General features: G+C 46.5%; 1 protein-coding gene across 1 annotated transcript in view; it reads left to right on the forward strand.

Moving 5' to 3' along the window:
* The window catches only part of LOC146863513 (rho-related BTB domain-containing protein 2-like), a 708,761-nt gene that overhangs the window by 434,451 nt on the left and 249,507 nt on the right, over nt 1-24,803 (forward strand). Inside the window, exon 6 of the mRNA XM_085642946.1 lies at nt 15,123-15,241. Within this exon, the coding sequence (XP_085499072.1) occupies nt 15,123-15,241 (119 nt within the window). The remainder of the gene's footprint in view (nt 1-15,122; nt 15,242-24,803) is intronic.

Consider the following 24,803-nt stretch of genomic DNA (forward strand, 5'->3'; position numbering starts at 1 on the left):
CGATGGAATCGAGGACGCCCTTCAAGCGGTGCCCTGTATGCAATGCGAAATATCCCCATGTCGACGTCCACCCGGTGTGCAACAAATGCCTTTCACCGGATCACGACGAGTCCACATGTATGGCCTGTGCCCGATTCCGATCCAAGAAGACTCTCCGGAATCGTCGAGCAGCGAGGCTCGAAGCGCAGCAAGCGGCACCGGCCCCGACTGACATCTTCAACGCCGAGGACGAAGATGTGCAAGACGTGGAGAACCTACCCTCCAGCCCCGCTTCCGAACACGACTCCGGATCGGAAGACGTCGAAGAACAACTCTTCCACAGAGACGAAGCCGACACCGAGGTAGGAGACTACAATGAGGCCTTAGGGGCCGAAGAGAGTAGCTCCGGTGACGAGCAAGGCCTACCCGAACAGACTTTGGATATCCCAGTGCGTCAGTCTGTGGCTCCGGTCGAGGGATCGCCTTCGGGCCTTACCCAAGACCTATCCCGCATCCATTCGGCCCCGCCCTCTGGCCCGGCCTCGGACATTAAGCGGTAGCCTATACTACCCAAAACGGCTGGTTTCCCTTCATCGAAACCGAAACCGAAAGCCGTCTCGGTTCAGCAGAAACCGAAACTGAAAGTCACACTGGTCGGATCGAAGCCCACCACGCCTTCGACGCCAGCCAAACCCGTCGGCACCGACCGCACCAAACGGGACTTCGGTGCCGAGCTTGCAGCAGCCGACGTCAGCGTCGACGCACGGAAAAAGACCATCGGTACCGCCAAGCCGCCTCGGCTCCCGGCACCGAAACAATCGGCTCCGACCACAAAGGTCAAAATGGCTGCTGGATCTCACACCACTTCCAAAACAGCACCAAAGGCACAATCATCGACGCCGTCGACAGCTACTACCTCTCCTCGACTCGATGACCCCGTGGCACCGAAGACGTCCACGCCTGCCTCAACGGAACCGGTCGGCGCCAAAGAACCGTCGGCGTTCCAGGTGCAGCAAGTTTCAGCATCCTTGCAACGCATCAAAGATAAGGCGGCCCTCCAGGACACATCAAGCTCCGAGCCGAAAAAGGCTCAAAAAGCTTCTCCGGCACCGGCCAACATCACTTTTGGCCTGCCACCATCCACGGCGCCAAAACTGTTCGAAATCAGAACACGTGTCACCCACACCAGGATCACCCCTGCAGAACACTCTCCTACGGAGACGTCGCCTTCACACATCATCGATGCCGCAACAGGCAGAATGATGCTTCACAAAAGGAGGATAACTTCTGAGCCAGCTTTGGACTCCTACCGGATCCCACTAAAGAAAAAGCTGCCAGTGGATTCGGAACCACTTCTTTACGAGCCTCTCCATGCCTCTTACCAAGATCCACAGTCCTTCTCTCCGACACACTCCGACACAGACGTTTTGGAGGACTACATGGGTGACCACGTCCCCTACCCCGGAGAGATGGACCCTCAAGGCTAACAGGACCCTGACCAAGCTTGGGATGACCCTGTAGACTCGGGTGCACCTATGGATACACAGGACCCGCAACTCTATGGAGCAAAAACGTCTCCCACAGAGGACACCGCCGCATTCAACGCCCTCATTGAACGTGCTGCGGCCAATCATGGTGTTCAACTCCACTCTGACACCATCGAGGACGATTTTCTCATGGACACTTTCGCATCCTCAGAAAAACATGTTAAAACTCTACCCATGTTGAAAGGTGTCCTCAAACCAGCAAAGGACATTTTCAAAGAACCCACCAGGGCCAGAGTAATAAACCCCAGAATCGACAAAAAATATAGGTCAGCGCCTGGGGATCCTACCTATATTAGAGGACAGTTGCCTCTAGATTCCATAGTAGTCGCGAATTCTCGTAAACGGGCGCACTCGCAGACGACTGGGGATGCCCCTCCCCCGGACAAAGAGTCCAAGGTGTTAGAGACCTCCGGCAAACGGGTTGCGGCCCAAGCAGCTAACATATGGCGTATTGCCAATACTCAAGCGCTCCTGGCTCGCTACGACCGAGCGCATTATGACACACTAGAAACATTACTACAACATCTCCCTGACCAATACAAAGAGGGAGCAGAGATCCTCATCAGAGAGGGACAACTCCTCACAAACGCATCCATCAAGTGTGCACTGGATGCCGCAGATACAGCTGCCAGAGCCATAAACACTAGCGTCATGTTACGACGACACGCCTGGTTACGAATCTCCGGATTCAAACCTGAGGTGCAAAATAACATCCTCAACCAGCCGGTCAACCCAGACTACTTATTCGGGCCAGAGGTTGACACCACACTAGAAAAAATAAAAAAGGACACAGACACTGCAAAGTCCATGGGGGCTCTCCAAAAGCAGACCTTTCGGAGTGGCTCCTTTCGTCGCCCCGGTAATAGAGGAGCAGGTAGAGGACAGGGGTCACAGCAAACCTACAACAAGGGCAACACCCAAAGTACCTACGATAAAAACACCAGGGGTGGATATCGTGGTTCAAGCACAAAGGGCAGAGGACGCGGATACGGCAATACCAGATCCTCTCCCAAGAACAAACAGTGACGCCCTCTCCCTTCCTCCCGACCACACAACACCTGTCGGGGGAAGGTTACAAAAGTTCCTGGACACGTGGAACTCCATCACCACGGACAGGTGGGTCAAAGATATTATCAAACACGGTTACTGCCTAGAATTAACCTCTACTCCACCCACAATACCCCCAAAACACCGTCCTATGTCCTCAGAGCACTTAGCGCTATTACAGCAGGAAGTGCTAAGCATAATGCAAAAAGGCGCAATAGAGGTCGTACCCGTCCACGAGCAAGGTACAGGGGTGTACTCCCTGTACTTTTTAATACCAAAAAAGGACGGGTCACTCAGACCTATACTAGACCTGAGACCCCTCAACCGCTATATTCTTTCGGAGCATTTCCACATGCTCACCCTGCAACAAGTCCTCCCACTGCTCAAACAGGGAGACTTCCTGGCCACACTAGACCTCAAAGATGCGTATTTCCACATACCCATTCACCCATCACACAGGAAATATCTCAGGTTCACTATTCAAGGGCAGCACTACCAATTCAAGGTTCTTCACTTCGGCGTCACAACAGCACCCAGAGTTTTCACAAAGTGCCTAGCTACTGTGGCGGCACATCTACGGAGGCAGCACATACACGTCTACCCTTACCTGGACGACTGGCTTGTTCAAGCAAAGTCAGCCCAGCAATGTGCCAGCCACATGTCCCGCACCATTCACCTCCTTCACAGTCTGGGGTTCTCACTAAATTACCCAAAATCACATCTCCAACCCGCACACGTACAACAGTACCTAGGTGCGACCATAGACACTCTGGCGGCCACAGCTCAGCCAAATTTAGTGAGAATCAACAGCATGCAAATGCTGATTTCCAAGTTCAAACCACAACACTCCCTCCCCGCGCGAGTGTTCATGCAGTTGATAGGCATGATGGCCTCCTGCATTTTCATAGTCCCACACGCGAGACTACATATGCGCCCGCTTCAGGAGTGCTTAGCACGTCAATGGAACCAGGCTCACGGACAACTAAAAGACCTAGTGTTGGTGAGCGGTCGGGCATACAACTCTCTGCATTGGTGGAATCCACAAAACCTTTGCAAGGGCCGACCGTTCCAAGAGCCTGTTCCACAGATAATACTGACAGCGGACGCGTCTCTCCAGGGATGGGGAGCTCATGTACTCAACTACACAGTGTAAGGACTATGGACAACACAACAAAAGAAGATGCACATCAACCTTCTAGAACTGATGGCAATCTTCCTGGCAATGAAAGCATTCAAAGTACACTTGTGCAACAAAGTCGTGTTGATCCGGACGGACAACATGACCGCCATGTACTACATACAAAAGCAGGGAGAAACACACTCTCCACAGTTGTCTCATCTGGCTCAGAGCATGTGGAAGTGGGCCATTCAGAGGAACATGTTCCTCATGGCGGAACACCTCCCCGGCAAGGACAACCAGATGGCGGATCTGCTCAGCAGACACAGCCACCAGATGCACGAGTGGGAGTTACACCCATCAGAGATAGACCTATTCGCCACAAGCGAAAACGCAAAATGCCAAAGCTTTGCCGCCAGGTTCCCACATCCACAGTCGCAGGGCAATGCGATATGGATGAACTGGTCCGGCAGATTTGCGTACGCTTTTCCCCCAGCACCGTTGATACCGCTGGTGGCTCGCAAACTCAGACAGCACTCACTGACACTCGTCCTGGTTGCTCCAACGTGGGCACGCCAGCCATGGTACACCACTTTTCTCGAACTTTCCGTGGTGCCGCATCAAAGGCTGCGGATCAAACCCGCGCATTTGACGCAGAACCATGGAGAGATTCAGCACCCAGATCCGCAACAGCTGAACCTGGCAATCTGGCTCCTGAAGTCCTAGAGTTTGGCTACCTAAACCTGCCACCTGACTGTATGGACATCATTAAGGAAGCTAGAAGACCCACTACCAGAGCTTGCTATGCAGCCAAATGGAAAAGATTCGTCATCTATTGCAATAATAATGACATTAACCCGCTAGACGCATCCATCCAAAACATAATTTGTTACCTCTTACACCTATACCGATGCAATCTGGCGTACACCTCGATACGTGTCCATTTGACCGCAATATCAGCCTGTCTCCAGAACAGGCAGCACCTCTCTTTATTCAGAGTGCCTGCCATCAAAGCATTCTTGGAAGGACTCAAACGAGTAATTCCTCCAAGCCACCCACCGGCTCCGATGTGGAACATCAACTTGGTCCTCACACGCCTGATGGGTCCACCCTTTGAACCTCTACACTCATGCGAGATTCAATTCCTTACCTGGAAAGTAGCTTTCCTAGTAGCGATCACTTCTTTAAGAAGAGTTAGTGAACTCCAGGCACTAACCGTTCAAGAGCCATTTATACAGGTTCACGCCAACAGGGTCGTACTACGTACCAACCCCAAATTCATGCCCAAGGTGATATCGCAGTTCCACATGAATCAAACTATTGAACTGCCCGTTTTCTTTCAAAACCCACAAACTGTCGCAGAAAGAGCACTCCATACACTAGATGTGAAGAGAGCCCTCATGTACTATATCGACAGGACTAAGATCTTTAGGAAGACTAAACAACTTTTCATTGCCTTTGCCCCACACCACAAAGGTAACGCTATCTCCAAAGCAGGTATAGCCAGATGGATCGTTAAATGTATTCAAATTTGCTATCAAAAGGCTAAACGCACATTAACGATTCCCCCACGAGCCCACTCAACACGCAAGTTAGGGGCCTCCATGGCTTTCCTGGGAAACATCCCTTTGCATGATATATGTAGAGCAGCCACCTGGTCCACTACACACACATTTACCAAACACTATTGTGTAGATGTGCAATCAAAACAGCAGGCAGCTGTAGGACAGGCTGTTCTCAAAACTCTTTTTCAGACCGCTGCAGTTGGCACTGGTAGCCGCCGCTAATAGGAGGTACTGCTATGTATTATATGCACAGATATGAATTCAGCAGCCCACATGCCTCGAACTGAATATGCTACTTACCAGTATCTGTTCTTGGCATGTAGGGCTGCTGACATTCATATCGCCCTCCCTCCTCCCCGGCGCCTGTAGCAGCTGCAGCTCTCAGAATTACTGTAAGCATGGTCATCACTTTCTGTATCTACTCCATCACTGCCACAATGGCGAAAAACAATCTGAGGATGGAGAGGATGCCCATGCGCACTGTGGTCCAGGGGAGGAGTCACCTATCCCAGGATACTTCGAAGACTCTTCCAGGACAACAACGTGCAAACATCCGGACCCAACGCTAGGCGGCGATCTATGCACAGATATGAATGTCAGCAGCCCTACATGCCAAGAACAGATGCATACTGGTAAGTAGCATATTCAATATATATCAGAAGACACCATGTTGCCCAGTGAATAAATCCTAGATGTTAGTGTGGTCATACCATTGATGACCACTTCCAAAGCCTTTTCTATCTTAACCCTGTCAATCTCACACAATCTTTGAGCAGCCTCTCCTGCTGATAGATTTTCTAAATCTCATTGTAAATAGCGTATAAGAAGCATTTTCGACATGGCTTCTAGGGACCTAACAAAAATCACCAAGATCTATTTCGTCTGAGAGTAGGGACAAGTGTTGTTTCACCTGGGATAGTGGTGACGCTTCTAGCCACTCTAGGCATAACTTCCCAACACTGTAAGTTGTCACCACCCCGAGTGTTCTCGTTGTACATAGCGTTGTATATTAAACCCTTCGGTGGTACTCCTGAATCTTGACTGACACCTATTTGTGTCGATAGGCCAAACCAACCATCCCTCCCAATTGGGGTGTGATAAATTTTAAGTAGTAAGATGGTATGTCTCATTTTGCTAACCCTAAAAGTGTGAAAGCAAATGAATCCGCGGTGGGTTCAAGTCCTTGACCTTGTCTAGTCCAACACAGGAAGTCTGTTGCACTCTGTTGAACATCTGATTTGATATGAGGCACACTCTAAATAAGGCCTCAGTTCCCTGAACTTGCCACACTTTAGTCCCCCAGACAGATTTTCGTGTCTATAGCGTTTCTCCATAGGTCAAAACCATATTCAGACAGCTGGGAAATAAAGGCTGCAGAGTATATATGTTTCATGTTGGTGAGCATATTTTTCTATGCAGGTGTAGATGCAATCCTATAATAATGAGAGGTCAGGTCTGATGTGTTAACCCCAGAAAAATAAGCAAACGTTTGTGAACTATCTTTCGGTGGTGTTGGGCAATGTTCCCATTGATGGTAAGAGAAAAAATTATGTGGGATTCTTGCTTTGTGTAAGAAATGATTACCATAGTGCTGATAATAAAACATGGTATCAAAATCAGATGTTTTATCATACAGTTCATTACTGGAAAATGCAGCAGATTGTCCTAAATCAGACAGCATACTATTCACAGTTTCAAAGTCCCAATCATCAGAGAAAGTACTGGAGGTGATGATATCTCCTACGGAAATCTTAAATAAGTGAGGTATTTTTAAAAGTTCAGTTTGACCATATACATCATATGCAACCCTATCCCAAACCATTCCTTCCGGAACTGCTGTAATGTTCACTAAGGACAGGTCTCTTTGTTCAGAATGAGATGATGTATGTGGTTTCAGGACCAAATTTACATGTTGCAGTGCTGAGCGTTGCGGAAGAAAATGTCCATTCAGGAGTAGGAAAAAGATAGTTACTACACCTAGCCGAAGGACTAGTAAAAGTACAACAATTGTAATCCAAAGCTGTTGCCAGGGAGAAACAAAGTAAGTCTTTTTCAGCCAAAGGTAGCGATCATATATTTTTTCTTTGTGTGAAACAGAAGCTGGCGGTGACTCAGGTTCACTCTGATCCAGAGAAAAGATGTCAAAATCCATGAAGTAGCCAGGTGCCGTTCGATCTATCTTTGGTAGCTCAGCAGGCTTTCTAGAGCTCATAGTTGACTGGTTCACACAGATGTCGGTATTAGGCTGAATTGAGATCTGTGTTTCATTTGTGTTTTGTTGTTCAGTTTCAACAGGCACGAGTTCCAGTCCATTGTTGGTAACTCCATTACTTCGTACAGTAGAACCTTCATATGTTATTAATCTTTCTGTCTGAACTTCCTGTATGGTAGCTCGAGGAATTTGGTGGCTACCCGGGAAACCATGCGACCTGCTATTTATTATCGGCCACATAGTGTGGTTTGGTCAGATCACTAGAGAAGAATCTCTTTTCTTTCTTGCCGACAGGGGGCAGTGAAGTACTGTTCTTGTTCCTTTCACAGCTAGGACCGGTACAGGCGTTCTGTAGCATGGCCCAAATTCTGTTTTTCCACAATCTTTTCTCTGATCAAGCCCCCAATCTTCAGGACCCAGGCAGGTCTTTCCAGAACAGCTTTTACTTCCCCAGTGGCGGTGCATTTTACTTTGACATTGATTTGTAGTGCCCGGAATTCATTGAGTTCCTGTAAAACAGCCAAACAATCATTGATGTCAAATGCTTTTTATTGTGCAACTGTGCTGCCACAATCGAGGTTGGGTACCCACATTCTAGTCCCAAACAAGACTGTGTATGCAGTACGGTATGCAGTACGGCCTCCTATGGAACTTCTTGGCATATTATTGAGTGCCCTCTGGACCCTATATAGCTGATTGACCCAACTGCCACCCAAGCCTAATACCCTTACTGTATAGGATTGCTTTAAGTTCAGTTTTTTTCCTCTCCACTATTGAATTTCCCTTGGGATGATACTGAGAGGAGTACCACAAGACCACACCCAAACTTACCATGGGTTCTTTGTAAGATCGAGAGCTGAACACAGAGCCACGGTCAGAATGTAATGTCTATTCCTTATGTCCCTATAAAGACTCGCAAATTCTTTATAACCGTTTGAGCGCCAGCCGAATGCTGGGGCCAAACCCACAGGAATCTAGAGCATGAATCCACTGCCACCAAGATGTACTTGTAAGCCCAGTCATATTGTAAGGGGCCGCAGTGGTCCAAATAGACACATGCGAGAGGTCTGTCTGATATCAGTAGTGCTGTCTGTGATGGACGTGCTACGGTGGAACCCTTCATCTGTTGACAGATGTCAAACTTAGGGCCAAAGCACTTGGTCTGCTTCTTAAGACCTGCCCACCAATAGCGTTGTTTCAGAAGTGAAACTGTTGCAGTAATACCTGCATGAGCTGAACTGAGACACTCGTGTGCAGCTAGAATTATACCTAATCTGCGATCCATGTTTGGTATTACTCTATCCCCCTCTCCTGGAATTTGAGCATATGGAATGTTTTTTGCATCTAACTTGTAGGAGTACTTGAGTGGAATCATTTTGGCAAGGCTGAGCTATTATTACATGTAGCGTTGACAGTTACCATTATCTGTCCGTCTATCCTCGTACTAGAACAAGTGATTGCAGCAACAGCAGCAGTTCTCACTGTCGCATTGGCGGCTTCATCAGCCAATGAATTCCCTTCAACGTGTATGCCAACACGCTGATGACTCAGTGTATGAATCACGTGAGCCTGTGGCAAGCCTTATTTCAGCTCTGCCACTTGTTCCCAAAGCAACTTGTGCTTTATTGTACAACCTGTAGAATCTCTAAACCCATTTTGGCTCCAATAGTGAAGATATTGTATGACTGGAGACAGTAAAACGAATCGCACACAATAAGTGTGGGGAATACCCAATCCGTATTTTATAGTACCAGTATCAGGGTTTTTTGTTCTGCCAGCTGTGCCGTGCAATCTCCAAGAGACCGCGTCTGCGTATTGCAAGGACGGAACTTGCTGTCCCGCATACGTCCCTTTACATCGCACATGCTGCACTGTATTGCTGTTTACGGCTGGCTGGGCAGATCCGTCAGTGTAAATTATGTATTCATACTGATCTAAAGGCATTATTTCATTCGGGAAAGAATATTTTTGTTCACTGCAGGAATGCTTGTCTTTTTAATGTAGAATCAAACTTGTAGTCTACATCTGTTGCAGTGAGCGAATTAGCCCACTCTATCCATCTTGGATGCAGTGCTTTCACGTTTGGAACGCTTGCTTTGGTAACAGCCTCTAAGGTTGGTACTGGAGTCCCAACAATTATCAGTTTCCCCATAGCTAGTGCTTTTTCTCTCACTACAGCAGTCTGTACTGCTATCAGTATTTTTACTGAGGATGCAAAACATATTTCAGCGTTTGTGTACAAATGTGACTTGTATGCAATTGGTACTGTTTCGTCTTCATTGAAGGTTGGGTACGTATATCCTGATTGACCCGCTATTACACGGATCACTAAACTTGTGGTGTTTACATGTGTGTGCAAATGTTTACAAGCTATCAAGTCAGCTTGATCATTTCTGTATGTTCCTGTGTCCAATGTCGGACTGAAAAATCTGGTCTAATTAAGTCTTAGAAAGGTTTTTCTTTTTATGTGTAATCCAAAATGTATGTTCTACCAAAATGTAGGAATCCTAAAATGGATTGTAGTTTTTTCAGAGTCCTTGGAGGTTGGATCAGCGCACATGGTTCTAAAAATTTAGCTGCTAGGCATTTTACTTATCTTGAGAGCTTCTATCTTAAAAATAGGACATCGAGGTGGGCAATGTTTGATTTTTTAAAGTTACATTTGTAGCCCTCGGAGGTGAATCCCAGAATTGTGGTGTTCATCCTGTTCAAATGACCCAATAATTCATTGTCCGTCAGATAAATATCATCTGCATAGGACAATGCCTCCTCATCAAAATGTTGAAGTAACTCTGATACTCTTGCTGAGAAGCAACCCAGGGCTATTCTTATACCCTTGGGGCAGTCTACAAAATTAGCGTTGAGAGCCACATGCTGTCAAATATCTCCTTTCAGGCGCTATATTTTGATAAAAGAATCCATTTGAGATATCTAGCGTTGCTTTGTATTTCTTCGGCGCAATGTTATTTATTAATGCAGCACTGTATGCATTTTGTACTGTAAGTGTTTTTGTGCATGTGTTTAAATGCTTGTAGTCTAAAACTAGACGGTATGAATTGTCGGATTTCATTACGGGAAACAAAGGATTATTCATGGAAGAGGTTCAATTCTCAATCACACCTTGGCATTCAAGTTGATCTAAGATCTCCCTGACTTGTTTATTTGAGTCCTGTTTTATAGGGTACTGCCTTAGGAGTAGTTTTAACTGGGATTTCATGGTGAGGTGACTCAGCATCCCACCCTACATGACTGCGGTATAATGTAGGAGCTAGCGCTACTGCCCACTCCTGCGCATATGAATGTTTAAGTGATTCTGGAACGAGGTCGTCGAAGGCTGATAACATTACGGCTTCTCCTTTTGGGCAGTCAATTACAAATTCAGGTGGTCAATTTTTTTCAGCCAATACGATATCGTATCCATATGTCAGTTTCTCCCAAAAGAGACCTTTCACTTTTCTTGATATGTCCCCCTCTATTTGGAGCGTTATTTGATGCGGGCCACTTAAGCTAGTATCTGGTGTTTCCACCATGAAATGTTCATTCAACGCTGTGGTCACTAGAAATTCCACCAGGTTCTGGCGAGCTATTGTTACTACTGCTGCACAGTCTAGCATCGTCAGAGCCCATTCCCCGTTTAGTATTAGGGTCCTCAGTATCCTGGGCATTTATTATTTTAAGGCCTGCCACCTTCTTTTTTTAAATAGAGGTTTATTTTTTGGTTTATCTTCTTTTTTGATAATATAGTCTGAAGTGCGATGTGTGTCTGTTGGCTTTTCTCGCTCTTCTGCTCTGCGTTCTGACCATTCTTTCCTTTTGGAGTTTTCTGATGAACCCTGAAATGAACAAGAGGAATGTGTGTCAGAATCCTGATACCGGTCAGGTTTTTAAATATTATCACGATATCTAAGGTTATATTTCCTGTCAGAGGGCTCCTGTTGAGGAGACCCTTCCCGTGATTGGGATGTATTCTGCTTATTTTTTGATGGTTTATTATCTCATTTCTTTTTAGAAGAATCTGGTGTTTGCTTTGAGTTGTCCTTTTCAGGATTACCCAATAATTGTGGTTTCACAGGTCTAGCACCCAAGTTATCTCTACCTAGCAAAGCATAGGTATCTTCGCTAATTTGTGGTAATTTTTGCCCCTGTTGTGCAGGAGTGCATTCCTTCAAGCGTTGGCGTATAGCCACCACAGCTGCCTCCATTTTTATGTTGGCTAACATAATTGTTGATACCTGGGCAAAATTGCCTATCCATTTCAGCCCTACTTCCAGGGCAGGATCTGCCCCATACTCGTTCTGTATTTGTTTCAATACTTCTGGTATAACTGCAATTGAGGGGTACCATGTGTTCTGGTATAGAAGGAAGCGAAGACTGTACTCCATGTGGTACAATCCTCTATCAGGGGATCTATTCCCATTGGCAAACAGATTGTCAGTATTTTGTGTTTTTCTTGTGGGCCTGGAGGTGGAAACACTGCCTCAAGCTGTGCTATTTTCTGTGCTATCCAAAATGTCATTGGCTCACATTTAGTGGGCATTCTTCCCATAATCGCGTTCAGCGTTAGTGGGGTGATTTTAGTTGCGGTCCCTTGTATTTGACCTTCTTGAGTTAACCTTGTGGGTTGAAGTGTGATTTTTCGCATAACTAACTGTGTAAGATTTCTGTATAGCTTTATTATTTCTTTGTGAAGTGGATGAAAGACTGCTGCTGATATTGTATCAATTACTGGATGCGGTGTGTAAGCAGATAAGACTAGCCAAGTCATGCCGTCTCTGCTGAGCGGACAGAGTCTCTCTATATCTTTAGTATGTTGGAGGGCACCTTTAAACCAATTTATATGCTCTTGGTAAGTTAACAGGACTTTTATGTCCTAGTATGCAGAATATTCTTCAGGTGGTTCATCTGCAGTACAGGTGTGAAATGTATGTGTATGTGCCATCTGCTAGTGGAAACTTAACCCAAGAATAGAACACCTCGGTCCTGAATGCTTCATGTGCCTCAGTAACGAAGGTAACAGTCCCACCTAATGCTGGGACTCCATATTATTTAAAGACAAGGGGATTGGTCAGGGACCATGGGTAACAGTTTGCTATGAACACAGTGGTCCCTCACAAAAACAATGTGAAAGGAGCAATATGAAATACAGTTAGATATATATTGTGTTGTCCAGCCGGACGGAATCTTTTAATGTAGCAAATATTTGTAAAGACAAACAATGATGTTGGAACAAACTATTTTCTCGAGTGAGACACGAACTAAACAAAAAAGGCTCAGGCAAAGTTTGGTGCTTGCAATGGTTTCAACAATTCAAGAAGCACATATGAAGGTTGACACCATTACACATTGGAAAATAATAAATATCATTGTGTTAGGGTGTCACGAAGTCGACGATGTTTCGATCCATACATAGAATTGAGGATCATCATCAGGACATTAATTTACATGCCTGAGGGATTGCCCACTGCAAAGTAGGGATGGTATGCAATGTGGTGTGCTGGGTTGTCCAATGGAGGAATTGCTCTCGTACACCGAAGATATGGGGAGATCCGCATCAATATGCAGGGATCCTGGAGCAGTGGTGGATTGCAGTCACTCGTGCAGGCGTTCGGTTGGGTTAGTAGGGCGCACGTGGTGCGTGCCTCGCGGGTAGCCGCTCAATGGTGGCGTATCCATATTCTGCAAATTTTAAAGCAAGTGCATTTCTGCAATTCTCTGAAATGTTCAAAGCACCTTCCTGCTCTTCTTCCCCTGCATTTGTAGTGCCGTCCTGGACAGACATTGCGAATGGAATTTCAAGGAAATGGAGAAAAGGCCTGTGCACAGTATAAGGAACTATAATCCTTCAAGCTTGAATATACCTACAGCCAATACATAGGGTATACCTACTCAGCTTTGGCAGATATTCCCTCCCCACGTCTCTGGGTAAATGTGAGGGGGTTTCTGAGAAAGCACAACTAAATTACTCAGATTTTACTGTTAAATAAGAACCAAACTAACGGGCACCATATTGTGTAGTTCCTATAAATCTATATAGGATCTGTTCATTTAAATAAACTAAGGGATTGGTGTCCAGACTGATTCCAGACTCCCTCAAATGTTATGTTAGTCTGTAGACCAGCTAGCTCACAGTGCCACTATAAGACCTCCACAACCTTACCAGGGAGCGAATAGTTTCTGACAACTATTGAACATGACAACCCTGACCTCTCAGGAATCGTTGAAACAGTTCAGTACTTTTCGTTCAGTCACTCGTTCTCACCTTTTCTCAGAGAGATATGCAGGATAAATGATGGGGACGTTTTAAATAAGCATTTATTGAACCAGCGTCATTCTAGTATGAAATATGTGTGCTGCAACAACCATTAGTCGGAAACAGATATGTATATATATATATATATATATATATATATATATATATATATATATATATATATATATATATATATATATATATATATATATACAATTATAAGAACCAACAGAGTAAATAAAAGGTAGAATTCTACTATGGTCCTAAAACAGTGAAAATATGCAGGCATATAGATACATGGCAGTAATCATGAGTACTCCTAAGCTGCAAACCCTAACTAAGTGTACCTAGCCAAGAATCCCACTAGGAACGAGCCAACCCCATTACCTGATGGGGAAGAATAAAGGACCCCGTCTTGGTCTCGAGATGGACACCCCGCGAGAGATGTCAGACCACTGCGTGCTGGAGTGTCTGCATGTAGGGACCTCAGCGTCTAGTGTCAGCATGGAAGCTTCTCCTCTGGTATGCCCAGCAAAGATGTGGTGCTTATATACCCAAAAGGTACCCTCAGGGGATCTACCTAATTGATACTGTGGGCCTATAGTTCAAGGATGACGATAGTGGTGGCTTTTGTACGGAGCTTTTATACAGAAGATGGTAATCCTGTTGTGCGATACTAAGAATTCTTATGCATAATAAATGAGGCGAAGAAAACAAAATCAACATTTATTCGCATATAGTTAGGTCAGCACCAGAACCGTTCTGGTAGAGCAAGGTATGACAATTGTAGGTAAAAGGTTGTGCATCTACTTAGGCTTATTTTGGGGTACATTGGGGCTCATAACAGCTGCATCATTGTGCCTTTTTTCTTTTTGTCATGCTGCACAGCATCCTCCAAAATAGTTTTTACTGAAGCTGTACACCATTGCCTAAAGGCATTTTCAAAGCCAATAGATGTGTTGGCTTTGCCAGTGCTGGTTTATTTCCCCCTTGATTGTGTGCTGATGCGCCCTCCTTTTGCCCTTTCCCACAGAGGCTGAAATCTTTCTCTCTACCTTAATATTCTTCCTTCCCACTTTCCTCTCTCCACACCCTTGACCTTGTTTTCTGTACCCAGTGTTATTGTTCTTCATCCTTCTTATTCCTTTTCTCTATTAAATGCCCGTAACTTTTCATCTGCTTTATTACTTTTTTACTTTCTTCCTTTTTTTGGATTTGTTTTTTATTTAACGTTCTGTAAAATTCCCCCACTCTTTCTTAGTAGTCCTTCTAGCTCTTAATTCTTATCACTAACTTCTGGTCTTTTTTTTGTTTGTTTTCATGTTGGTAAAACATATGTTCTTTATCACCCTTTCTGTCCCCATGGTCTCACACACTCTTGTGTCTCCTTTTCTGCTGTTGTCAGATGTGGTGTTCCGAGTGGACGATGGCTTGGTCCCGGCCCATAAACCTCTGCTCATCGCCAGCTGTGACTGGATGGTCGCCTTGTTCCGTGGCTACTTCAGGGAAAGCTTCACCGAGGAGGTAAGTGGAGACCCCTCAGACAATGATGTTTAGTCCAGGTATCAAAACCTGGGAGAGTTACCAAAAGACTGTCCTCTGATGGTAGTTACTGGCTTCAGGAGGTGGTGGGTACCACACATTCTACAATATTTAGAGCCCTACATACCAGACACCTATAGAACTGCACCTTGCCTTTCATGTCCTACTTCAGTCTGGAGCCTACATATATCTGCCAAGGGTTCAGATTGTGATGTGTGACATTTTCATAATTTCAGTGTAATTTTGAGTAAGATTGAGTGACACTTTCTTGCCAGCAAAAACATGCAATGAAGACGAGGGAAACGGAAACATACATATCAGAAATTACACCCATTTGAGCAACGAGGAACTCTAAGAAGTCACTGATCTAAAGTGTGCTAACTGCAAGCAGCTGAAAATTGAGCAGAATCAGATTGCGTGACTGCACAATTCTCAGACTCACTACACTAAAGGCCATGCAAGGGGGGGGAGGGTGGCAGGCAGCTCAGAATGATTGAAGCATTAATTTTATTTATTAATAACAGCCATAGCAAGTTAGCTGAACTACTACATACCAGTGCCTCAGTCTTGGGCAGGCACACTTACTTCAAGTTTTGAGGTGAGCCGGTGCCATGGCAATTGGTGGGCCCTGTGGCCGCAACAACTCTTGCCATGGACCACTCCCCTGCGGCAATGATTCTGGTTCAGCCTAGCACACACTGTCTCGCCTGCTAGCGCCAGCACGGTCCGGACCGTGCCAGTGGGCACCACAGTGGTGGCGGCTCATCCGACCCAAATTGAGTTAATACTGCTGTGCTACGACTCACTAATCACTCTGAAAACTGTTGTGCAGACGTGGCAGCACACGATGAAGGATCATGACTGCAGTGCGCTAGAAGCAAATTTTATTAGGCATCAATAGCAGCATAAGCAACTGGATTTAGTAACCTCATCCTCACTCAAGGGACTAATTTCCGCTCTTTGAACCGGCTGCCAGCGAGCAAAGCGACAAGCAGCAATTGGGTAAATGCGTCTGGTAGCCGCAACTAATCGGACTCTCCCAGCCTGCAACAACGCCGGGCATGATGAATTCATTGTTTTGAGGGCTGGTGTGCTCTAGGATCCGGCTGTAACGTGCATGTTGCGCTGCCATGATTGTCGCCAGCAGAGCAGCCAAAATATGCTCATGAACATCGGTCGGACGTTCGGGCGACAGTACTAACCCGCCTATTAAAGTGTGTCTCTGAACTCATTATTATTATTATTACACTCATTTGTAAGGCGTACAAATCATCCCCAAGGGGATCTCTCGGCGCCCGAAAGGAGGTCAAGTGGAACAAACTCGATTAGAATAGCCATGTCTTAAGCATCTTCTTAAATTGTGGCATGTTGGGGTAGGAACGGATTAGTTCAGGAAGCTCATTCCAGTGTTTGGGGGCCAGATAGGAAAAAGCGCGGCCACCCATTTTCACTTTCCTGATCCTCTGGCTGCGAAGCAGGCACTGGTTACTGGATCTAAGGCACCGTCCAGGTTGGTAGCGTCCTATTTTGTTCGTAAGGTAAACCGGACCCAAACCATGCAGGGATTTAAAAACCATGCTCAGCAGCTTAAAAAGGGCTCATTTCCTGACAGGGAGCCAATGGAGTTGACGTAGGAGAGGCAGGGAAGGAGTTAATGCTGGCTTATTAAGGGCATGCCGCGCTGCTGTATTCTGTACTACCTGCAGTCTAGATAGCAGGTCCTCCCTAATTACTACCAGCAAAGCGTTTCTATAGTCCAGACGACTAATCAGAAGCGACTGGATGAGGGTCTTTCTGGCGTTTAGCGGGATCCAGGGAAAGATCTCAACATCCGCATGATGCCAAAGCAGGTGCCTGTAAGAGTTTTCACCTTCTTCCATGGAAAGCTTGTTGTTGATTCTTACTCCTAGGTTCTTGGCCAATTCTTTAGGGGAGGGTGCTTCTCCTAATTCTGGTGGCCACCACTCCGCGGTCCACACATTTTTTGCCTTGCCGAACAGGAGTATCTCGGTTTTGGAAGAATTCAGTTGTAAGAAGTTCTTCCTCATCCAAATTGCAATGCCCGTCATGCAGTTTAGAAACTTAGCTTTGGTCACCTCAGGGTCATGTATGATCAGCTGCGTATCGTCAGCATAGGATTTGGTTTCAAATCCATGATTTCTGATGATAGTGGCTAGGGGGGCTACATATAGATTGAACAGTGTTGGGCTCAATATAGAGCCCTGTGGAACCTTATCAACTGCAGCCATGTGAGACACAAGAGTCCAACTGGACGCATTGTGTTCTGTCGGACAGATAATTCTGGATCCATTTAAAAGCCAGACCTCTGACCCCAATCTCTCGGAGCCTATTCAATAGATTCAGATGGTGTCAAAGGCTGCCGACAGATCTAACAACACCAGCATAGCTGGTGTGTCCCTGTCAAGTGACATTCTTAGCGTATCAATAACCTCCAGTAGGGCTGCCTCAGTGCTATGGGATGTCCGGAAGCCGGACTGGGAAGCGTCCAGAATCTTATTCTGTTCTAAATAGCGGGACAACTGTCGATTGATTAGAGTCTCCATCACCTTAGAACAGCAGAGGAGAAGAGAGATTGGCCTTTAGTTCTGTAAGTCCGAAGGATCCGCCAAGGCTTTCTTGAGCAGAGGTTTGATACGCGCGGTCTTCCATTTCCGTGGGAATGTGGCGGTTGCTAGAGAGATATTACAGATGTCAGCGAGAATATCCTCTAAGACCGGGGTTAGTTCAGACATAATTGCCGGAGGAACAGGGTCAAGGGTAGAGCCCGATTTAGCCTGCGTTAATAGGGCACCCACCTGCTCACCGGTGATGGTGTAAAAACAGTCCAAACTCTGGGAGCAGGGAGTTTCCTGAAAAGGACATCATCAACCACCCCCACAGACCCGAAAGAACGATATATTATATCAATCTTGTTAGTGAAGTGGGTCGCTAGGTGATCACATAATTCCCGTGTGGGCGGCGGGAGTGGATTTTTCGCCTTTGGGTTAGTAAACTCCTTCAACATAGTAAAGCGTTCCCTCAAGGACTCCCTGACCTCCAGTATACGAGCGCCTGAATGAGCTCTCCTAGCAGCATTGCAGCTATTTAGGTAGATTCTATGGGCCTCTCGATAGCCCTGTTCATCTAGGTCGGATTTGGATTTCCTCCATTTCCTTTCTTTACCCCTGCAAAGGGCTTTTTCCCTTCTGAGAGTGCCAAGGGGCGGGGGATACCCTGGTCTGAATTTTTACCAGCTTCCGTGGTGCGATTGAATCAAGAGCATCTATCATGGAGGCCTCAAAGGCATCTAATGCAATGTTACAGTCCAGACGGTTTAAAAAAAAGAGGGGGGTATAGACACTTCTAAAGGCAGAGGCAAATGTCCTGAACACACTGTCTCTGTACTAGCCATTGGGCACTGACTCCTGATGTCAGTTGTAAAACAGTGTCAGTAATGTGCTGTGATGCGCGGTGTCGGGTGAATCTGCAATGAAGTGTTGCATTGTAGCAGCAGCTAGAGTTGCTCACAGCTTGGCCACCCCACAAGCCTGCCAGGAGCAGCACGTACCACGACCGCGAGCTGCTGCTCCAGCTCATATTCAGTAATGGCGCATTAGCAGCACTCATGCTTTGACATCTGAGGAGGCGCGATAGTGCATAACTTTGCATTTCAGTGCAGTGAATTGGACCAACACTCTGAAATGAGTTAGTCTAACGCCTGATGTGTGGTACTTGGCAGGGCTGCCCAGAAGTTGCAGGGCTGCTGATGTCTTTATGTATCGTATATTCTCTTCTGCCAGTCCCTGCAAGTTCTCTGTTTTCAGTGTGCCATCAAGCTTAGCTCAATATGTTTAGCTGTGTCTGGTCTCTGTCATATATCTGTTCATTTTAATTCTGTAGATAACTCTACCTTAATAGCTTAGAAGAAAGGGGTCCCCTGCGTAAAGATGGCAGCCAAGAGCACGGAATAGTACAACAAATGTTTAAAGAAATATGTATAGCAAGTGAATATACAAACAAATTATGGACACAACGCAACAATGTTAACTAAATGAAATGATCAAACAATAACGTGCAATGCAAAACATATCGGACGCTATGCATTTTATATCAAAAGTAGAAAAATGTTTATTTGATGCAAATTGCTGAATATGTCAAAACATACTCTAATTAAAATATTCTGCAGACATACTCGCACTCGTACTTTGTGACATCGTGTTCTGATGCTATTTGATGTCCACAAGTGCTATGTCTAAAAGATACAAAAAATATTCATATCTCAAGTACTACACAATTCAGCATGAGATTCCTAATATTCTGTATCGTTAATTCATAGGTTACTGATAACCATGAAACATAGTACTGGAGGCCTTACATGTTGCTACGCACGTTTCGGCAAAATGCCTTCATCAGGAAGCCGTCAGGCGAATGTCTGTGTCTGTACATTGTTGTGTTTTGTCCCCATAATTTTTTCAGATAACTCTACCTTAAATCACTCTTTTGAACTACTGGCCTAGGCCTAACGTGATTTAGTCTTCTCTCTCGTCTCATGCCCTTTCACTCTCATGAGAAGACTGTTTTAGTTCTCTTTCTCTCTCTTCTGCCTTTTCTCTATCCTGACGAAATGTTTTAGATTTCTTTCCTGTGCTGTCTCCCAAGGGTCTCTTTGTGTTCCTATCCTACCTTTCCTCTTACACCGATCCCATTGTCCCTGTAGTTTCGCAGATTTTCATTCACCTCTTTTGGTGATGCTTACATTTCTTTTTTTCTTTCCAATCTTTATTTCGGCCATTTGGCCATAAAAGAAAAACAATACACATATACAATCACAATAAATCCAAACATTAAAACATTGGAAGTACATATGTTAAAAATACAATAAAAACTGTGCATCTAAAATTTTAAGGGGGACCCAACACCTTTAAAATGCGGTTGCGCGTATGCCAAACATTAGTAAGAAATTTTGATAATGCGAGGACAGTTGGACCAGAGAGATCAGATTTTAAAATCCTATACATTGGAGCATATTCCCTGCCGCCCATATTCCTAATCAAGGGAAGAAGCCAGTATTTCCGTGCTGCCCTGTAGGCTGGGCAGAAGAAGGCCACGTGTAAATCGGTTTCCTCCAAGGCATCACAAGCCGGGCACTGCGTCGTAGTGGGGGGCGATGACCAAGTACTTGTAAAGGACCGAAAGGGCAGTGAGCCGTATCTCCATTGGAGAAACAGCTTCCTAGCAAGTACCGGAAAGATAGGATCCAATACCCTCTCAAACCTATAAAGGTCCTTGCTTTGCAAAAACACAGAGGATAGAGACCCTTCTGCCTGGGTAACTCGGGCCCTAGCTAATTTGCGTTCGTGGTATACGTTAGTCAGGGACCTTTTAGAGATATTCAGTGCGGCATTCGCAGGGTCAGTCCATAAGTCGGGGAGCCCTAGTTCCATGCAGGTGGATTGGATGTTTTTGACCCAAGGGATACGGAGCGCTTTTGGGTGGTTCAATAATTCAGCCAGTTCCGCCCTGTATGCTGCAAGATCATTACTGCTCCACAACCTACGCCAGAAGGCTATTGGTCTCAGGCTTATTTCATCAGATAATGGTCGTAGACCGAGGTCAAGCCTCAAGGGGAGGAGCGGGGTACTGGGGGGAAGCGCGGTTATCTGTCTTATAAACTTGTTTTCTATTAATGACAGGCTATGGCATGGTGTGTGTCCCCACAGTTCCGCCCCATACATGATCGCTCCCCTGGCCTGGGCCTTGTATATCTGAATTAGGGCCCCCAGCGGGCGGTATGAGGAGCCGGTCATCATCCGGGCGATACCCCCAGTAATTTGTGTAAGTTTAAGGTTCGCCCTAATCTGGTGGGATCCCCAAGTCATGGTTTCATTGAGAGTCACACCTAGATATTCAAAGGTGACAACCCTCTCGAGCCGTGCTACTCCCAATTGCGGATTCGGCCGCAATTTTTGGCTCGGATTTAAAACCATGAATTTAGTTTTGGCCGCATTGATTTCTAGCCCTCTGTCCGTACAGAAGGCTACAAATGAATCAAGGATCCTCTGTATCCCCATGGGGGTTTTAGATAGCAGCAGGGTGTCGTCCGCAAACATGATTGCGGGCACCCTGCTGCCATTAAGTTTGGGGGCGTCAGTATAATCGGTGGCATTTAGGTGGGCGATTACCCCGTTGACGAAGAGGCAAAACAGGGTCGGTGCCAACACACAACCCTGCCTTACCCCTCGGTCAACGGGGAATCTATCGGTCAATTCCCCCGACCTCCCACACCTCACTCGGGCATAATTATTATGGTGAAGCCTCTGTAAGATTACTAGGATGTCCGGGGGGACGCCCATCTCTGCCAAGACGCTCCAGAGTTTTCCCCTGGGCACCAGATCAAAGGCGGCCCGTAAGTCCACAAAAATTGTGTACAGACTGCCGCCCTCGAATATTGCTGCCCTCCAATAGATGAGATTCAACCTAAAAGCCTGGTCCACTGTGGATACCCCCTTCCTAAATCCCGCCTGATAGGGACTAAGGGCACCCACCTCTTCCATCCAATCCTGGAGGCGATTCAGCAAAACCCTGCCAAACAGCTTCTGTGCTACGTCGATTAAGCTGATGGGTCTGTAGTTGGCCGGGAGGAGAGGCGAGCCCTTTTTAAAGATAGGGACCACCTCTGCCCCCAGTCAAGTACCAGGGATTTCCATGCCGCTTAGAACTCCATTGAAAAGGGCAGTAAGGTAGGGGGCCCATACAATGGGCTCCTGTTTAAACATATCCCCAGGTAAGCCATCCAGTCCTGGCGCCTTTCCAGAAGCAAGACCTGAGATGGCAGCGGTGACCTCGCCCAGCGTTATCAGCTCTCCTTCATAGCCTGGCCAACCAACCTCGGTGACAGTAGGAGATTCTCCCGGCTCAGAACTGTAAAGAGACTGAAAGTGAGCCTGCCACACCCCTGGGGCAATATTGGGCTCTATTGCCGATTGAAGATGCCCCGACCCCCCATTCACTATCCTCCAGAACAGACGTTGGTTTTGGGTCGCTAGGGCCTTGCTAAGTTCTTCCCACTGATTTTCCTCCCACTCGGCCTTAGCGTGGGTAACTAGTTTCTTGTAAGCCCGCCTGCTTTGTCTTAGGCTATCCCCCCCTAGTCCCTCCTTAATAAGTCTGAGGAGTTCCGCTTTTGCCCTTCTGCATGCCGGACTATACCATGTTGTTTTGCCTTGTCGCCCCTGTCTAGGTTTTCGTGAGCTACTAGAGAGATGAGGGGCCGCAGCCTTTATAAGGTCCTCATGAGCCTTGTACAATTTAGCCCGGGAATCATTATTGCTTGCCTCGTTGTCCAAACTCCCCACAGTTTCCAAGATGGGAGTTATCCCGTCATAGAGCATGGGGAGTTTGTTCTTACTTGTAACCAAGTGCTCCCACCTGATTCTTCTCCTACTATTTTCCAGGAGAAGCGCAGGTTTGTTCCCTTCTACATTGGTCACAGGAGCTTGAGGGCCAGGGGTGACCAGGTCGAGCTCGAGCGCATTATGGTCGCTATCTGACCGGTCCATAACCCTAAAATCCTGAATGGTCGGCCACTTCACTATTTGGGCCAGGACATAATCCAGGCGGGACTCTCTTCCCAGTCTGTTGTAGGTGGTTTTACTGGGTATATCTGACTTCATTCGCCCGTTACAGGCTCTGATTCCGAACTTTAGGGTTAGAGCTGTGATTTGTAATGCAAGTGGGGTCCAAGCCTTCGGGGGGGGAGCTTCCACTGGGGGGACTGCCCATCTGGCCTCTTCTTCCGATGAGAACCCCTCCAAAAGACCAGGAAGTGGCTCAAAATGAGAATTAAAATCCCCTCCCACCACATAAAATGAATCACTCGGTAGTTCAGATATAAAGTTCGTGAGTTCATCTATGGTCGGTGATTCCTTTGCAATTCCCACTGGCCTAGAATAGATGTTAATTAACACAAGTTTGGCTTGGTTAGGCCAGGATAATGAAACCACAAGAATGTCTTCTGAGTTAGCCGGCAGCCGTGTTGCCGTGCAGCCTAGATGAGATGCAACCCAGATCGTCAGCCCCCCTGACGGACGGCCCTTGCCTTCCCACCTAGCTGGGATGGAAAAGGACATGTAGCCTTGATGACCATAATTCTCTCTAGCCCAGGTTTCCTGGAACATACATACATCTCCAGTCTCGATGTAATTTACCCAGTCCGGGTCACCCAGTTTGTTGGCCAGTCCAGCAACATTCCAGCAGATTAGCCTTAGGTGTTCGGAGGTGTCAGTTGCCGTGCCAGAAGGGTTGGAGGAGATGGTTACAGGTGCCGCTTCGATCAATAGTTCTGGGACATTACCGACGGTGGGGGCAGATGGCTCAGGGAGACTGCAGGGGCCATTATCCAGGAGCTCTGGACCATTTAATAGTTCAGGAACATTGCCAGCACTACGGGCGAGTGGATCAGAGGGTCTGCAAGAGCCATTGTCCGGGGTCACCGTGACATTCAATAGACCAGGAATTTTACCAGCGATCGGGGGAGATGGATCAGGAAATCCGTCGGTGCCATTATCCAGAGTCACTGGGCTGTGATCAGAGAGTCAGTCAACCCCATCCAAGCTGTTCAAGCAGTTAAAACGATTGAAGTGGAAATAGGGTGTATCAGGCACTTGGAAGTTAGGGTGCTGTGCATAAGCTTTGTGTCCGCGTCTACGTTCCACCCTTATCCATTCGTCATGCAGAGGAGCATAGTGCATGCGAATAGGAGGGAAGAAAAAGGATACTGGGCGGGTCTGGATGGTGGAATCCAATGAACGATTTACTCCTTCACAGATATGCAAGACGGTGCCCGGATCTTTAAAAGTTACCAGAATGCAGTCCCCTATTATTGTTTTTCTGGTCTTCCCTAGCCAAGGGACCCTTCTAACCATAATAATCTCGTTGTTAAAATGAGATGGTAAGGGTCGGTTCCAATTTAGCCACTTGATCACCTTTTTCTTTAGGGATTGGTAATCTTCATTTTCGCCAGTTCTTAGTTGAGGAGCACCTGCTAACACCACCGTTAGATTATTAGCTTCTGGCGGCAGATCTGGTCTCCGTGGTCTTGGGACTGGTCGCCCCGGGGGAAGAAGGAGGGTGCTTCCAGCTTCGGGGAGGCCATCATTGGTCCCTGTCTGAGAGCTTTGGGGGGCAGAGTCTGTTGGTTGTAAAGGCCTATAAGTTGGATTATTACGCGGTGGCTGGACTGGAATAGCCATTAGTTGCTGCAGGGGGGGGAGGAGTAGGAGCACCCCGGGAGGGGACTATGTTGGTACCCTGTAAAGCTCCTGTTTTAGGGGCGTTTACTACAGGGAGATGAGGTCCCACATTCTTGGATTGCTTACTAACTAAAGTATTTAGGGATGTCTCTAGTATGGTCAGCCTTATCTCAACCTTTTTCAGGCTGTCACTAATAGGCTGCAAGAGGGAACGAAACAAGAATTCTATACTCCCTATAGATGTGAGAGGGGGGTTTGTGTTGGATGTGTTGGCCACTGGATCGCTGTTAATA

Source organism: Triturus cristatus, chromosome 2_2 (genome assembly GCF_964204655.1).
Source record: "Triturus cristatus chromosome 2_2, aTriCri1.1, whole genome shotgun sequence".
Classification (NCBI taxonomy): Eukaryota; Metazoa; Chordata; class Amphibia; order Caudata; family Salamandridae; genus Triturus; species Triturus cristatus.